Source organism: Nomascus leucogenys, chromosome 5 (genome assembly GCF_006542625.1).
Source record: "Nomascus leucogenys isolate Asia chromosome 5, Asia_NLE_v1, whole genome shotgun sequence".
Classification (NCBI taxonomy): domain Eukaryota; kingdom Metazoa; phylum Chordata; class Mammalia; order Primates; family Hylobatidae; genus Nomascus; species Nomascus leucogenys.
Genome location: NC_044385.1, coordinates 16,401,795 through 16,420,409, shown reverse-complemented (window position 1 = coordinate 16,420,409; position 18,615 = coordinate 16,401,795). Strand labels below are relative to the sequence as shown.

Here is an 18,615-nt window from a genome sequence, read left to right as displayed (position 1 = left end):
CCCAAAAGCCTGCAGTCCAAAGTCTCATCTGAGACAAGGCAATTCCCTTTTGTCCATGAGCCTGTAAAATCAAAAGCAAGTTAGTTACTTCCTAGATACAATGAGGGTACCAGTATTGGGTAAATACAGCTGTTCCAAATAGGATAAATTGGCCAAAACAAAGGGGTTACAGGGCCCATGCAAGTCCGAAGTCCAGTGGGGCAGTAAAATTTTAAAGCTCCAAAATGACCTCCAGATCTGACATCCAGATCACACTGATCCAAGGATGAGGTGGGTTCCCATGGTCTTGGGCAGCTCCACCCCTGTGGCTTTGCAGGGTACAGCCTCCCTCCCAGCTGCTTTCACAGGTTGGCACTGAGTGTCTGCAGCTTTTCCAGGTGGATAGTGCAAGCTGTTGGTGGATCTACCATCATAGCTCCACTAGGTGGTGCCCCAGTAGGGACTCTGTGTGGGGGCTCCAACCCCGTATTTCCCTTCCTCTGCCCTAGCAGAGATTCTCCATGAGTGCCCGGCACCTGCAGCAAACTTCTGCATGGGCATCCAGCCGTTTCCATACGTGTTCTGAAATCTAGGTGGTGGTTCCCAAACCCCAATTCTTGACTTCCGTGCACTTGCAGGCTCAACACTAAGTGGAAGCTGCCAAGGCTTGGGGCTTGCACCCTCTGAAGCCAGGGCCCAAGCTCTATGTTGGCCCCTTTCAGCCACGGCTAGAGCAGCTGGGACACAGGGTACTAAGTCCCCATGCACACAGCACGGGGACCCTGGGCCCGGCCCACAAAACCTTTTTTTCCTCCTGGGCCTCCAGGCCTGTGATGGGAGGGGCTGTTGTGAAGACCTTTGACATGCCGAGGAGATGTCTTCCCCATTGTTCTGGGGCTTAACATTCGGCTCGTTGTTACTTATGCAAATTCCGGCAGCTGGCTTGAATTTCTCCTCAGAAAATGGGTTTTTCTTTTCTGTCACATTGTTATGCTGCAAATTTTTTGAACTTTTATGCTCTGCTTCCCTTATATATCTGAATGCCTTTAACAGCACCCAAGTCACCACTTGAATGCTTTGCTGCTTAGAAATTTCTCCCGCCAGATACCCTAAATCATCCCTCTCAAGTTCAAAGTTCCACAAATCTCTAGGGCAAGGGTAAAATGCTGCCAGTCTCTTGGGTAAAATGCTGCCAGTCTCTTTGCTAAAACATAACAAGAGTCACCTTTGCTCCAGTTCCCAACAAGTTCCTCATCTCCATCTGAGACCACCTCAGCCTGGACCTTATTGTTCCTATCACTATCAGGCTTTTGGTCAAAGCCATTCAACAAGTCTCTAGGGAGTTCCAAACTTTCCCACATTTTCCTGTCTTCTTCTGAGCCCTCCAAACTGTTCCAATCCCTGCCTGTTACTCAGTTCCAAAGTTGCTTCCACATTTTCGGGTATCTTTTCAGAAACGCCCCACTCCACTGGTACCAATTTACTGCATTAGTCCATTTTTATGCTGCTGATAATGACATACCTGAGTCTGGGAAGAAAAAGAGGTTTAATTGGACTTACAGTTCCACATGGCTGGGGAGGCCTCAGAATCATGGCGGGAGGTGAAAGACACTTCTTACGTGGTGGTGGCAAGAGAAAATGAGGAAGAAGCAAAAGCAGAAACCCTTGATAAACCCATCAGATCTCATGAGACTTTTCCACTACCATGAGAACAGTATGGGGGAAACTGCCCCCATCATTCCATTGATGTCCCATTAGGTCCCCTCCCATACCACATGGGAATTATGGGAGTACAATTCAAGATGAGATTTGGGTGGGGACACAGCCAAACCATATAAGATTTGTATTATTTTTATATCACCCATGTATGCTCCCCCAACAGTGTTCCTTCATGCACATGGATGGTGTTGTTGAAAATGCACTTTCTGTTGGACTTCCAATTTTAGGCCAAGCTTAGGCCCAGGTTGTTGAATTAATCATGAATAAATCTAGACAAAAGTAGAATGGTTGTTACCAGGGACTGGGGCAGGGGGAGATGGGAAGTTAATATTTAATGGGTACCGTGTTTCAGTTTGGGAAGGTGAAAAAGTTCTTCAGGTGCAGGATGGTGATGATTGTACAACAATGTGAATGTACTTAATGCCACTGAATGATACATTGAAACATGGTAAAAATGGTAATTTTATGTTAGGTATATGTTACCTAACATAAAATTAAAGAAAAGTAAAAAAAAAAAAAACATAGGGAAAATTCAATGGAAGCCTCAGGAAATGGTAGGGGAGGTCAATTCCAAACCCACATACATTCTAAAATGTCAGAAATGGTCAGTTAGCAAAGTAGGGATAAATTAGATTTTACATTTAAATGTTTTTGTTGACATTTCTGGGAATAAAGAGAGAAGAGTGTGATAATTCCTCTTCCATGTCAGTTCTAGAACCTTCTCTTTGTTCCTTACCCTGGTGCTTGTATGAGTATGTACAAATGTGTGTGTGTGTGTGTGTGTGTGTTTGCAAACATGGACAATGGCTGGTGGGTTTGCTACTCTATTTCTAGTATTTCTGTGCCACCTTATTAATAGGAGAGCTGTGGGATCAGGCCTCTGGATGTAACCCTGTCCTTCCTTAGTGCTTCTGAGTTCAAACTAACTCACAAAATGTGTCTGGATCAGGACCGACTTGTGGCATTCATTTTCTCAAAGGGCAAAAAACCTTTTGTTTCTGGTAGAAATTAAAGATGTGTTTGTGACGGCCCTCACTTCTTTTTCACCAAATGCAGCACCCTTCTTCCCTTTAATCCCATGAGGTGGTTTTATGGGGTGGCACATAATTTGGAGCTCATGGAAGTCCTTAGAACCATTAACCAACTGAGCTAACCAGGTTCCTCCATTAGTTTAATTTCAAATTGAATTCTCCTTCCTCCATGATTGAAAGAGTACATTCAATTCTTGTAACAGTTTTTGTATGTCTGACATCCCTTGCTAGATCATAAGCAGTTTGAGGGCAGGGATGGTGTCTTGTTTATGTCCGCACCCCATGAATCATCTAGTGTTCAATAAGGAATTGTTTTATGGAAATGGATTACATGAGTAAATTGGAAATACAGTACAGGTTGATTTATTCCACCCCCAGCTTGCCTTGCTCACTGGATGCTTATTACAGTGACCTGAAGGCACTTCAGAAGCCTTAAGTGCTCTCTGAATTATCAAAGGAGGATGGACTTTGGCTCAGTAGAGTGTTTGTGCTTAGTACCTATTACTGGATTCTGATTCTTTGGAAACAAATTAATCCAGAGGGATATATTGTTTCTTTATGGTTCTGAATATTTGGTTAGCCTGAATGTATTAAGATCTTACACCCCAACCATGACAGATGGGATTAAAATTCCTTCCCTGAAAAGAATATATTCCTTTATGCTTCCACTATAAATTTATATGCAAGTCATGTTTTGTAAAATCGTGTTCTTTCTCTTGCTATTTGGTGCATTCCCTGCAGCAGTCTTGAGGTCCCAGCATTTTCCCTTCAGGAGACCTTAGAATCATTGGGGTACGGGGCAGCCAAGTGACCTGCCCAAGCCCACATGTCATTTTTTTGTTTTGTTTTGTTTTTGAGAAAAGAGTCTTGCCCTGTCACCCAGACTGGAGTGCGGTGGTGTGGTCTCAGCTCACTGCAACCTCCGTCTCCCAGGTTCCAGTGATTCTTCTGCCTCAGCCTCCCGAGTAGCTGGGATTACAGGCATGCACCACTACACCAGGCTAATTTTTGTATTTTTAGTAGAGATGGGGCCTTGCCATGTTGCCCAGGCTGGTCTCGAACTCTTGACCTCAAGTGATCCACCCACCTCAGCCTCCCAAAGTGCTGGGATTACAGGCATGAGCCACCGCTCCAGGACAAAAACTGAGTATCATGTTTTCTTAAACTGCATGTTTAAGATTTCGTATTTAAAAATGAATATTGTCTGGCCAACGTGTATTTTAATTTCTTCTCTGATATACTGTAAACTAGGATTGTTTTAGGAATTATAAGGACCTCAGGAAACTTCTGTATAGTATAAACTGGAAACAATTCATATCCACCACAGAAAATAATTAACAGTGCTGGGTGTTAACAATACGTAGGGGGGAATGAGTGATGGAGGGAATGAGTGATATGGACAACTGGTGAAGCCCTGTTGACTGGGTGATCAGGAGAAGGGAGCTGATGGGGAAGGGATTGGGAGCTGAAGGCTGGGAAGGATTTGGATAGATGAAGGGAGAACATAAGAGGGAGGACTGACAGGATTCTTGCCGATCCGGCTGGTTAATATTGGCTTGCCTCAATTTTCCTTCTAAGCTAGGTAAACATATATTTCCAGGCATCCTATTTGGACTGTATATAGAGACCCATTGACATCTGGGTCTGTTCTAAGCTGCTTTCACTTCCCTCCAATCAGAGCTTGTTGGGCTCAGTAAGGTGGAGATGGGGGTCATATATTACCAGGGCAAGGAGGTCTGTGCTTCAGAGAGGAAGTAAGGCATCAGTGCTTCCCTCTAGAATTGATCTGTTGCAGAACAAGAGGCCTGGAGGAGCAGAGAAAGCTGTGCCAGCCTCCCTTTCCCTGCTCAGTCGTTCATTCCTGGACTAGATGGGTAGAACGAGGCATCTCTGGGTTTCACAGAGCACAGAGGGCACAGCTTGTTTCCTAACCGGCTCTCAGAACCTGCCTGCACTTTGGGCTTTTTCTTCACCTTGGCATATGTTGCTTCCTGCCCTTTCGAACCTCCTTCCAGAGCTGATTGCACTTACGTGCTAGGAAAGGAGTATTTGTCTCCAAGGTCTGAATGCATCCTAATCCTTACTGAACTGCAAGGTGTGATGGCACGACTTGGATATGTAAGTGAGAATTGATTCTGGTCACAGGGGATGTCATTAGTTTCCTCAAAAAATAAAAATAAAAAAGAGGAAAAAAAGAGTGAGAAAAAATGGCCTTGCATTATGGGAAACTGGGAGTTTTTCCTACAGATTTCATTCCTGCCTTATATGGGTTTCCTGGAATTCTTCTGGCAGATTCCAGCAGTGCCCTCCGGATCTGCCCTCTACCCTCTGAGGGTTAGGATTCATAGTGTATGACAGTCTTTGCTATTCGGGCCACCTTCTGGGAAGGCCAGTGGCTAGGGGATGGTTTGCATGAGCCCTCAGCAGGGTGCAGAAGCCAGGTGGTTCCCATATCTCATTCCCACGTTTGGTAAACACCTCTCTTATGTTTGCCCTCTTGGGCTTGTTGCTTCTGATCCCCGGCTCATCACAGCTTGCCAGGGCCCCGGTAGAAACAAGGGTTCACAGTGGGTAACCTCACTGTGCTGCAACTGGAACCTGGCTTGCAGGATTTCAGGACCTTTGGTTGAGTGGTTTTAGAAAAGGCTACTCAGGGGCTGGGCGCGGTGGCTGTGGCTCACAACTGTAATCCCAGCACTTTGGGAGGCCTAGGCGCGGGGAGAGGAATCACCTGAGATCAGGAGTTAGCGACCAGCCTGGCCAATATGGTGAAACCCCCTCTCTATTAAAAATACAAAAATCAGCTGGGCGTGGTGGCAGGCACCCGCAATCCCAGCTAGTTGGGAGGCTGAGGCAGGAGAATCACTTGAACCTGGGAGGCGGAGGTTGCAGTGAGCCGAGATCGTGCCACTGCACTCCAGCCTGGGCAACAAGAGCGAGACTGTCTCAAAAAAAAAAAAAAAAAAGAAAAAAAGAAAAGGCTACTCATGCTGAAGTGCCCTCAGGCTTTGGAAAAGAAATGAAATTTCAAACAAATTATTTTCTACTTAGCCCTTTTAACTTCGGAAGGGTTATCTGGATGACTGGTACATAAAAAAATAGTTAAAAGTCTAAACCACAGACAATATAGGTTTCACTGGACTCATTTTTCATGATTCGAAATTGTTGAATTGTTTTCCTTTGGTAATTGAAGCCAGAATTCAGTGTTTTCTCTAACTTCCTTTCGGATTCTTTGCTCTCTGGAGAACGTTTATGCCTGCTTTGCAGGGGGTATGAGTGCGTGTCCCTGAGGCCCTCTCTCTGCCGGCTCGTAACGCCCGGCCACCCTGTTCCGACTGCTCCCCCTGCCGGTCAGGCTGGGACACTGCAGGGAGCTTCACGTTCTCCGATGACGGATTCCTTCTGTACATCTCATCCCATCCTTTTCTACTGGCTTCAACTTGCATGGCCTCTGTCTTGAAGAAAGAAAGAAAAAAATGAAATGTTTCTTCTGCTTTCCTGACATTTTACGCTGTCGCCCTAACTGATACACTTGGAGGCAAAGGGAATTGAAAGGGCGTGCACTTTGGAACGAGACAAGCCTCAGTTCAAATCCAGGCTTTGGGAAACCATGATCCGGGAGTTCTGGGGCAAAGTAAGGCTTTCTGAGTTTTGGCTGTATTATTTTTAAAATAGGACTAGTACCGATCTCCTAGGGTTATAGTGTTAAATGCCTCCCTTCCTTTCTTTACTCTGACTTCCTCCACCACCACCTCATGGTCCCTGCTTCCATTCCTCCCTTCCCTGCAAGCTTCTGGAATTCTGTGCACCCCAGGCAGCAATAGCCCTTCTGGGGCTCCCTGTAGTTGGCAAGAGCAAGTCACTGTGTGAGCAAGTCTTGGGCTGTGTTATCTTCAGATGCTCAAGTCAGGAAATAGGGGGCTGGAGGTCATTGTGCTCATTTCCCCAGAGATTATCAATGCCACCCCCACCCCTTTTAGGAGCTGGCATGTGCCATGATCGTAGCTCAGTGGGATGCTTAATGCCTAGTGATCTCAGCTTAACAGGATAAAGATTCCAAGCCCGTGTCTGTTCTGGGAAGCAAAGCAGGCTGTGTGGGCCTGGAGTGAAGCCTTGTTCCACTTCTCGCCATAGGCCATGGTATGACTGCAGCTCTGCCTAGTGCTGCCTGGTTTTACTTTCATGCCTGATTTGCAATGTGGCAGGGTCCTGAGATGAGAGCTCTGTGTGGGCCAGTAGAGTCAAGAGACTTTGGCCTGGTCACTTGGCTACTTGCAGGGGATTCTGGAAAGTCAAGTTCTCTGAATCTCAGTTGCCTTTAATATAAAAGGAAGCTATAGTTTCGGGTCTGATTGATTTACATGGTTTTGGTCGGGAGTGAATGAAATTAATGTAAATTAAAACACATTATGAGTAGCAAAATGCTATGCAATCTAAAAATAACAACATTTTAATCACTCTTATCATCATATGTGCCAGGCACTGTTCTAAGCTGTCTACAAATAGTAACTCATTTAGTTGAATGCTCACAACCACCTTATGAGAGAGCTACTGTTAATATCACCACTTTACTTATGGGGAAACTGAGGCACAGAGAGGTTAAGTAACTTTTGGAACGTCACACAACCAGCAAGTGGTACAATCAGGGTTTGAACCAGGCAATGAGGCGTCAGCATTTGTTATTGTTCCTATTCCTATAGCATAGCTGGGAAGGGAATGCAGCACTGGTTTGGAGAACACATCAGGCAGGACTCCTGTCATCCACTGAGTGAGATGAGATGATGACCATGCATTGTGGCACGGCCAGCTATCCATGGTCTGCAGCAACAGATCAGTCTTGCAGAGACATGGATAGCTCAGCTAGTGAACATTCACATGTTGTTCAATGAATAGCTATAGTAAATGGTTGGATCTCATTTAGAGGCATGCTCTGGCATTCCACTTTCACATCATTTGCTTTCCAGGCCCACTCCAGGATGAGAGTACTGATGTGCCATAAAAGACCAATAGACAAGATGTTGGAGGGTTCAGGAGCCGCCAAGGTTGTGTTCATGCTGACCTGTTGGCACAGTGTACAGCAGTGCCAGCTGCTCTGCTAAACCGAGGAGCTGAGAAACTATGTTGATTTCTACATGTTCCAGGCAAACACTTCCTGAGGATTGTCAGGATTTACGTAATGGATTAGCCCTGGGACCACGGAGCCAGCATCTATCTTTGACAGGTGTACTGAGAGATGACCTTTAAACCTAGGGATGTTCTCCAGATGCAGTTCCAGCTGGGCCAGTAAGATCTGCATGTTTATGGTGCTGTTTTTTCTTTTCTTCCCAGGCAGCCAGGATTGCTTACCACCTGCAGCGTGCTTTCGGAGGCGGCGGCTGGCACGGAGGCCGGGCTACATGAGAAGCTCGACAGGGCCTGGGATCGGGTTCCTTTCCCCAGCAGTGGGCACACTGTTTCGGGTCCCAGGAGGGGTGTCTGGCGAGGAGTCCCACCACTCGGAGTCCAGGGCCAGACAGTGTGGCCTTGACTTGAGAGGCCTCTTGGTCCAGAGCCCTGTTTCCAAGAGCGCAGCAGCCCCTGCTGTGACCTCTGTGAGAGGAACCTCCGCACACTTTGGGATTCAGCTCAGAGGTGGCACCAGATTGCCCGACAGGCTTAGCAGGCTGTGTGGCCCTGGGAATGCTGGGTGGCAGCAAGAGTGTGCAGCCATGGACAGTTCTGAGACCCTGGACGCCAGCTGGGAGGCAGCCTGCAGCGATGGAGCAAGGCGTGTCTGGGCAGCAGGCTCTCTGCCATCAGCAGAATTGAGTAGCAATAGCTGCAGCCCTGGCTGTGGCCCTGAGGCCACTCCAACCCCTCCTGGCTCTCACAGTGCCTTTACCTCAAGCTTTAGCTTTATTCGGCTCTCGCTTGGCTCTGCTGGGGAACGTGGAGAAGCAGAAGGCTGCCCACCATCCAGAGAGGCCGAGTCCCCTTGCCAGAGCCCCCAGGAGATGGGAGCCAAAGCTGCCAGCTTGGACGGGCCTCACGAGGACCCTCGATGTCTCTCTCGGCCCTTCAGTCTCTTGGCCACACGGGTCTCGGCGGACTCGGCCCAGGCCACAGGGAACAGCTCCAGGCCAGAGCGTGACATGCATTCTTTACCGGACATGGACCCTGGCTCCTCCAGTTCTCTGGATCCCTCATTGGCTGGCAGTGGTGGTGATGGGAGCAGCGGCTCGGGGGATGCCCACTCTTGGGACACCCTGCTCAGGAAATGGGAGCCAGTGCTGCGGGACTGCCTGCTGAGAAACCGGAGGCAGATGGAGGTCAGTGTCTCCTTCACCTCTGCGGCCCGAGATTGTCGTGAGCTCAGATTAGCACTGGGCAGACGGCAGGAAATGAGGGGTTCTGGGCTCAACTGACTTCCTCCTGGAAGCTGCAGCAGCTCCTTTTGGAGCCAGCTGCACAGGATGTTGCTGCACTTCTGTCTGTTTGAATTGGACACAAATCTACTCTCCTTTTTGTCTTCTCTGTCACTTAGGTGCCCAGATTTGCTCTCCATTGGGCCGCAGGCTCCTCTGCAGGCCCCGGCTTAGGTGAGACGTGGTTCATGCAGCCCAGCTCTGCTTTGAGACAGGAAACCGGGGGCAGGGGAGATTGAGCTGGGTGATGTTTGGAAGGAGTTGAGAGATACAAAAATGGGGATGCCCTGTATCAGGGCCATCCTGCTCTTCATCTGCTTCACTCATTCCCTTCCATCCTGCTGCAGTGGCCACTGCCTTACATAGGGTCAGGAGACTTCGCTTCTGGTCATTGAACCTCTCTGGCTCTCATTTTCTGTATTTAGAGATAACACCAACTCATAGGATTGTTCTAAGGCTCAAATGAGAATGTGGCTGCTTTGGAAATAAGGACAAACTGGAGACATCTAAGGCCCAGCCTTACGATGATGCTGTCTATCCATTTATCTGAGAGGTGGGTATAGTTGGAAGTAGGCAGGGTTCCTCTACCCACAAAAATTCCCAGAGAAGCCCAGGTAGAGATGCTCTGTGGCTCATCTATTGCCAGACTGTGTTTTAATCCTGGTGTTTGTGTGCATATGTGTTTGTGTGTGTGTGCATATAGGTGTGCATGTGTGTGCGTGTGTATGTGTGTGTGCATGTGTGTGTTTGTGCATGCGTGTGCGAGTGTATGTATTTGTGTGTGTGTGCACATTCATGTGTTTCTGCGTGTGTGTGTGGATGTGTTCATGTGAGTAGGGAAGTGGAGCACCCACTCCTCAGGCATTTGGGAGGAGTAATCTGCAGAAGTTCACGCTCATTCCCCGAAAGAGCATCTACCTTCTGTTCTTTATCTATAGTCTGATATTTCTAGCCCTGTCCCTGTTTGCCCTGTTTCACCCCTCAGGGATCTCAGCCCAGCCCTCTGATTTATTATGCAGAGAGGGAGTGAGGCCAGAGCAGAGATGCAGGCTTGTATTCTGGGTGATGTGTGGAGTCTTCCGGTTAGTCATTGCGTAAACCAATGCCCTTGTCTTTCCCCTAAACTCGTTCTGAAGGGCCTCCAATACTGGTTGATTCCAATGCATAGAATCTATCCAGTTTCTTAGGCCAGAAACCACAACCATCCTCCACACCTCCCTCTCCCTCGTTCCACATCTGGCCAGCCTCCAATCCCTCTCAGTCCTACTGCTGATCTGTCTCTCATCACCATGGCCGCTGCCCTGGCTCAGATCCTTGTTATCTTTCACCTGGGTTTTGCAAGAGGGTCTACCTTCCTGCGGTGTTTCTCTTCTCCAGTTAATTAAACTAAATGTGATTATATGTGCAAAGTGCTTCAGACAGGGCCTGGCATCTAGCAAGTACCCAGAAATTGACCATTGTCATCATTAGAGAAATAGCTCCAATTTAGAGAGTTTGAGTCAAAAGCAAATGAAGCTCTCCCTTCTGCCCATAGCTCAAATTAAATTCCTATCTTATCTCAAATGGTAGAACCTGGACACACTTTTTCTGTAGTGTAAGTGTTGTTGTCTATGGCAGTCCCACAGCTGGGCAGGGAAAAACATGACACTCTCTTCAATTACACTCATATACTGCATAATGACATTTTGGTCAATGACGGATCACATATATGATGTGACAGTGGTTCTATGAGATTATCATACCGTGTTTTTGTTGTACCCTTTCTATGTTCAGATATGTTTAGATACAACAATACCTTACCATTGTGTGACACTTGTCTACAGTATTCAGTACAGTCACATGCTGCACAGGTTTGTAGCCAAGGAGCAATAGACTATTCCATCTAGCCTCGGTGTATAATGGGCTACACCATCCAGATTTGTGTAAGCACACTCTATGATGTTCACACAATGGTGGTCACCTAATAATGCATTTCTCAGAATGCATCTGTGTCATTAAGTAATGCTAGGCTGTACTTGAGTATCTGTTGTGTGGGAGCGGAATTAACAGAGTAGTGGGAATGACAGGAATAACTCAGTCCAGGGTCTAGGACTTACAGGAAGGCAGAGTTTGCCTCAATAGGAGGAAGAAGCTCTTGACAGTGGGAACTGTCTGTGATGAGGCGGGCTGCCCAGGGACTTGTTTTCCCATGGTGCTTACGCAGAGGCCCCAGACTGTTCCCTGGGGCTGCGGCTGAGGCCCTCGGGACAGGGCAGAAGGTTGGGTGAAGGATCTCCAAAAAGATCCTCTGAAAGAGTAGGATTTCTAGTGTTTGGGGGCCTTTTTGATATTATATTTTAATTCCTTAACCTCCTCTCCTTTCTACTTAAGTAAAAATGAGAATCTCAGGAATTTAAGTTTCAGCTTCTTCTAAAAGATGGTTGATCCTCAGTGTTTGTGGATTCTATACGTGCGAATTTGTCTACTTGCTAAAATTTGTTGTTAACTCCAAAATCTGTACTCACAGCACTTTTATGGTCATTTTTCATTTTTATTTTATTTTTTAAGAGACGGGGTCTCTGTCATCCAAGCTGGGGTGCAGTGGTGTGATCATAACTCACTGTAACCTTGAACTCCTGGGCTCAAGTGATTCTCTTGCCTCAGCCTCCCTAGTGGCTGGGACTACAGGCACATGCCACCATGCCTGGCTAATTTTTTTTTTTTTTTGGGTAGAGATGAGGGTCTCACCATGTTGCCCAGACTGGTCTTGAACTCCTGGCCTCAAGTGATCCTCCTGCCTCAGCCTCCAAGGTACTGGGATTACAGGCATGAGCCACCATGCCTGGTGGTAATTTTGAACCTGCACAGAGTGGCAAAATATTTGGGTCACTTGATGTACACGCTTCCTACTTAGGTCAAACAAGTTCAGACCAGATGACATTCTACCTTCTCTCTCACACTACAAACTAGTATCCTTTTTGTGGTCTATTTAATGCCATCTTTTTTTACATTTTTGCGCTCTTTATTGGTGAGTTCACTATTGCAAATGCTCCCCAAGTATAGTGCTAATACCATCTGGTGCTCCTAAGCATGAGAAGGCTGTGATGGGCCTGATGCAGAAGATATGGGTGCTCCAGAAACTTCATTCAGGCGTGAGTTAGAGTGCTGTTGGCCAGAGTACAATGCTTATGCTTATGGATCAATAATACATATTAAATAAGGTGTTTTTAAACAGAAACACACATAGAACAAGGTTATGTGTTGATTGATTGAGGAATGTGTTGTGACCAGGGGTTCACGGGAACCTACCCTGTATTTCTCCTAGGAGCAATGCTTCATTATTCCCTAATTCCGTATTCACAGAAACTTTATAGAACGTAACTACAGTACTGTGAATAAGGAGAATCGACTGTGTATGTTTTACGCTGTTTAGAAATTGCTGCTTAGCGAGATTTCCAGGGGTTGCATGGGACTGAGAAGATGGTAATAAAGACAGTTGGTGACCAGGCATGCAGAGGAGGGGCAGCGGAGTGGGCCCTGCAAGGTAGGCTCCACCTAAGGCCATGGAAACTGGTGAAAAACGAAGGACTCTGCCTGCAGAGCATTATAGGATGTTCCACAGGCAGGGTTGTGGCACCGTGCAAGACATGGCCACTGGGGCTGTGCCTCCAGCAAAGATGGGTATTCAGACATATCCCAGAGCAGTCCATTCAGGGCCTTATAGAGATCACTGGACGAGGCGGGCATCGTGGGGAGGGCTTTGGCTGTAAATGAATTTTTTTTCTGACCTTGTTTCCTGCATTTCTTCGGCTTCTGTTCTAATAAGTGTTTAACGATACCATCATTTGGGTGTGGCAGTGGTAATGCTATAGCTTTATGTGGCCCTCAAACCATTCACACAGGCTTTCTTCTCTCCCTAATATATAGGACTAAGTTACTGGTAACTTTGCAGTTGTAATATAGAGCAATTCAAGGACAAAGGGGTTAATATGATTATTCATTCATTCTTTCATTCATTCAGAAAGCGTTTATCAATGACAACTAGTACAATGCCTTATGCTAGGCTTTGGAGATTGTATTAGTTAGGATAGGCTAGTAACAGGCGCTACGTTAGAGGCTCAACACAACAAAATTGTGTTTTTTGCGTATGCTTCATGTTCCACAGAGGTTTTTGGGGGGCTCTGTTCCATAGAGTCACTCAAGAACCCAGCCTGCAACATCTGAACATATGGCCCCCTTAGTCACAGACATGAGGAAGAGAATGTTAGGGAGTCCTACAAGAGCGATCAAATGCTTCAGCATAGAGGTAACCCCATCACTGCCACTCATACCCCGTTCAGCAGAACAAGGAGAGAGGCACTTGTACTCTTTCCATGTGCCCAAAGCAGTGGAAAATCAAGTAGGGGTAAGTACTAGCATCTTATACATGGATGCAAAATAGTTCTTGCCCTCCAGATGCTCCAGGTCGAACGATGTGCACAGATAAAACCAAACAAAGCAAAATGATGGCTATAACCTGGTGCAGTAAGTACTCCATTCTTCCAATGGCTCAGAAAAAAAAAAAAACCCAAAAAACAGAAAACAAAACAAACCTTGGCATCATCCTGGTGCGTTTTCCTCAGACCCCACCTGTGATGTATTAGCAAATCCTGTTGGCTCTGTATTTAACCAGTGATCTTCTGAATATATCCGGAATCAGATCACATCTCACCATCTTCACCATTGCCACCATCCTCACTATCATCCAAGCTCCTGTCATCTCCTTCCTGAATGTTCTCATGGCCTCTTACCTGGCCTCCCTTCTTCTGCTCTTACTAACAGCAGCCAGAGTGAAACTGCTTAAAACATAAGTCAGATCATGTGCTCTTCCCTCTCAAACTCTCCAGTGGCGCCCCATGAACTTCAGAGTAAAATCAGAACTTTTAAATGGTCTTCATGTCTCTTCTTGACACAGTCCTCATTACCTGTGTGACCTCATTCTCTACAGTTTTCCCTTCCATCAATCTGCCCCAGATCCAGTGGCATTCTTGCTCCCACTTGCTTTTCATTTCACTTTCACTTCTTGCTTTCTTACCAGAAACACTTCTGCCTGAGCCTTTATACTGGCTCTTCCCTCTGTGGGAATCTTTTTCTCCCAGACAGCCTCATAGTTCACTCCCTTACTGCTTTTAAATCTTTGCATAAATGTCACCATCTCAAGGAGATCAGATTTCAGATTGCAGCCTCCACCCTCTACCAGCATCCCTGATCCCCGTAACGTGGTTCTCCCTTTTCCTTTTTCATAGCATTAATCACTTTCTTAAGTGATTACAGTTTACCCTTGAACAACACGGGTTTGAGCTGCAAGGTTCACTTATATGCAGATTCTCTTCCACCTCTGCCACCCTTGAGACAGCCCCTCTTCCTCCTCCTCCTCAGCCTACTCAAGGTGAAGATGATGAGGATGAAGACCTTGATGATGATCCAGTTTCACTTAATGAATAGAAAGTTTATTTTCTGTTTTTTATGATTTTTTTCATCATCTAGTCAATGCTGAATTTTTTTCTCAAAGATTTTTAAATAACATTTTCTTTTTTCCAGTTTACTTTTATTGTAAGAATACAGTATATAATACATATAACAAACAAAATGTGTGTTAATCAACTGTTTATGTTTTTGGTAAGGTCTCTGGTCAACAGTATTAGTAGTTAAGTTTTGGGGAAGTCAAAAGTTACACACAGATTTTCAACTGTGTCGGGCAGGGGTCGGTTCCCATAATCCCTGTGTTGTTCAAGGGCCGACTGTATTATGTTTTTGCCTAGAATGTAAGTCTAGAGGGCTAAGTATTTTATGATGTATCCTTGGTACACCAACACAATACAAACAGGGCCTGATACCTAAGAGAAACTCAGTAAATATTTGTTGAATGGGTCTATGAATAGAAGCAAGTACAGGTCACAATGGAGGTATAGAGGAGGGACATTTAACACAGACTGGAGGAGACGACACTTGTGCTAGGGGTTGAAGGAAATGTAGGTGTGAGCCAGGCAAAGAATGGGAGGAAGATGTTTTTCAGGGAGCAAGCCCAAATCCATTCATTGGTAGGCCAAGAATTCATTGTCAGTAAATCTTTGGGTCTCCTGTTGAGAAGAACAATGATTGTATTAGTCAGTTCTCATGCTGCTAATAAAGACATACCCAAGACTGAGTAATTTATAAAGAAAAAGAGGTTTAATGGACTCACAGTTCCACATGGCTGGGGAGGCCTCACCATCATGGTGGAAGGAAAAGGAGGAGAAAGGCACATCTTACACGGTGGCAGGCGTGAGGGAGCTTGTGCAGGGGAACTCCCTTTTATAAAACCATCGGATCTCATGAGACATATTCATTATCTTGAGAACAGCATGGGAAAGACCCACCCCCATGATTCAATTACCTCCCACGACATGTGGGAATTATGGGAGCTACAATTCAAGATGAGATTTGGGTGGGGACACAGCCAAACCATATCAATGATGCTAAATCAACCCATTGCTAACACTCAGAGAAGTAACTGGATCACTGAGTTTCCATGTGGGTTAAATAAGACTGCCCTTTCCTGTAATGGAAAATATTTGAACCTTAGGGCTTCTCAGAAGGGTTTTGTGAGAGCTTTGCCATCCTTCTTACTCAAGCCTTCAGGACGGCCTGCTGAGCTTAAGTTCATGCTCTTTTACTCTTGGTTTCTCTCCCAATTTCGGTGTGTTTACCTTCATAATTTAAATGTGAGGTTTAGAACAGAGACCATTTGGTCAGGAAATTTGTATTCCTTCTCATTATGCATTTCTTCATGCAGATAAGGGCACAGTGTGATGTTTTTGTTTAAAATAAAATAACATGTTAACTTTTTATGTGGATGTTATGCTCAAATTACACTTTTTCTTTACGTAGGCTTTTCTTGGAGAAACTAATGCATCTGGCATTGAAAAAATGTGCACTTTTGTTTTTTTTTTAAAGAGAGAATGAAGAAGTTCAGTTTTGAAACAGTTTCTAAATGTTCTTAGTTTTCACAAAAATGTTTGCTGGAATTCTATTGTAATTTTTTATTTTTTTCCCTTTAAACCAACATAGGTAATATCCTTAAGATTAAAACTTCAGAAACTTCAAGAAGATGCAGTTGAGAATGATGATTATGATAAAGGTGAGTTTTAATTTGTTTATTGATTGTTTTCTCGTCATGTCTCATTTTTCTTTCCATCTTTACTCATGTCTACCTTTTGAATCCCAAATGAATTGTACAATCTGTTCCTCTGATCATCTCCACCAGGGAATAGTTGACGCTTTTACAGCATTATTGTTTTGTGGATTTCAATGTACTTCATGAACATTAATCCTTTGGGTTATAAATATAACCTTATCAATTGTCCAGAAACACTTAGCATACTCGCACAATAAAAATTATATTAGCTTGCCACCTGTCTGCCCATGGAGTGATATATCTATAATCCACTTGTTCATAAAAAATATTTGTCTGACACCTATTATGTGCTAGGTAATATGGGAGGCAATAGGAAAGTAAGACAGACATGGTATCTGCCCTTGTGATGCCAGTAAACGTAAGCCTTCATGGGGCTTTCTGACTTCATAATTTTCAGAACCAGAGATAGGAAATGAGGTGAATTTGAGAAATGTCAGACTGTGCCAAAGGGGGTCACATGCATCAAATTTCCACATACATGGCCTAAAATACCCAAGATAAAAAGGAGAAGTTACAACATCAGACCAGAGATAGAGGGATTGATCTGAGGCCAGGAAAACAAACAAAAAACCAATTAAAATGAGGCACTAAAATAGAAGTTGGGCTGGAAGCAGATGAGGACTGACATGGGGGTTGAATGGGCACAGGGTAGACTGAGTCAAAGGAAAGCTTTCAGGTATGGTTGTCCTGGGAACAATCCTGAAAACTTTAGATGCTCCATTGCAAGATCTCACACCAATTTCTGCTGGGTGTGGGAAAGAGAAAGGGCTGAAAATGACATCTGGCTTCCCCTAGGCACCTACTAACTTGATAGATACCCCTGCTATTGAGCAAGTTAGGACACCCAGGATTGGTATGGAAATGGAATGTAGGTTTAAGGATTCTTCTGGAAGCTGGTTAGCCTTAAGGCATGGGTCTTCAGCCTTCTTAGCCCATATAACATTCTTACTGTATATGTCATAGACTGTTGGAATTAGGGCACTATGGGAATAAGATAAGTGATTTCCAAAAGGAGGTAGAAAATCCTGTTCTAGGAAATGCTGTTGCATGTTCTCACTACCTATCCATTGCAGTTGGGTTTAGAAAGTCACGGGGCATGGGAGGAAGGGAGAAAGGACTGGAGACAGAGGAGGGACTCTTGACATTCTCCCAGTCCTCCTTCTACAGGCCACTTGATTTCATAATAACACTGGGTGGAGGATGAGGTGCCTGAGAGAAGAGGCAAGTCGGAGGCAGGGGAAGGCCCCCCTCAAGCCCAGCGTCAGTGGCTTCAGCCCGGGCACAGCTGTAGGCAGGGAGAAAATGAGCTATTCCTGGGCCAGGGCTCACTCGCTGGGTTTCATCTGTGAGAGATAATTACATCCAGCTTTGAAGCTTCCCACTATTACACAGATTTATTTTTATTACTATGGGTTGAGTCCTGATCTCTCTACCTTTAATGACACTGTAACACATAAAACTTACAATGCAGTGAAAAAGCAGGCCAATCAGGCCCTAGTTTGTCCCCTGCTCCTGCTTAGGACCTGGTGAACTTTCTAGACGTGGTTCTCTCAATGGCTTAATTAAATGGAGACCTCACTTCTTTAATCTTTTCGCCAAACATTCTGCAACACCTAAGGGTATGGGGTTCGAGAGGATACACCTCATCAGGGAAGCTCAAAGAATACAAGCATCTTCTTTAGTGTTTCTGCCTTTTTCTGTTCTTGTTGGTACCTCACTACTTACTGAATCAGAAGTTTCAGGGTGGGCTCAGCATTCTGTGTTTTCCCAAGCCTTCCTGGTGACTGGGGTGTGTCCTGAGGCTTGAGAAAACACTGGTGCAGAGTTTATGCTAGTGAGAACCAGGCCTGGGGGGCAGCAGCCAGCCGAGCCCTGGAAGAGGGGTTAAGTCTATGGGCTGCTTCCTTCCTGATCCACCAGAAATCTGTGCAGCAGACAAGCATCCTGGTAGGCACAGGACACATGATTTACGTGACACTCCCCTTGTCTTCTTCCCAATCCCATAAACCCGATTCAGTGCACTGAGAGGTAAATGTTCTTGTGGAATATGCACAATGCCTGGCATATAAGAGGCAGGCCCTCAGTAAATGTGGTGTGAGGGAATTAATTAATAAATGACTTGCTGTCTGAATGCATGGAGGCTATGGAGGGCAAGCTAGAGTGAATGAGGAGAAAGCACTCTTGCCACCTGAAGGTGGGCTTAGTTCTCAGCTCATCTGCAGTGCCCAGGATGGGGGGTGGGAGTGGGTGAAGGGGAAGATCTTTGCGTAGAAATTGGCTTATGTGA

The 18,615-nt window shown here is 45.5% G+C and overlaps 1 protein-coding gene across 12 annotated transcripts in view; it reads left to right on the top strand.

The window, feature by feature from the left end:
• Positions 1 to 18,615, top strand: part of DISC1 (DISC1 scaffold protein) — a 411,448-nt gene that overhangs the window by 61,293 nt on the left and 331,540 nt on the right. For 9 of the 12 annotated variants that reach the window (XM_030812687.1, XM_030812679.1, XM_030812676.1 and 6 more), the window contains exons 2-3: positions 8,058 to 9,037; positions 16,202 to 16,271. The exons of 1 other annotated variant lie outside the window; for it this stretch is intronic. In XM_030812687.1, the coding sequence (XP_030668547.1) occupies positions 8,058 to 9,037; positions 16,202 to 16,271 (1,050 nt within the window). The remainder of the gene's footprint in view (positions 1 to 8,057; positions 9,038 to 16,201; positions 16,272 to 18,615) is intronic. 2 more of the 12 variants (XM_030812686.1, XM_030812684.1) reach the window with 1 other exon arrangement.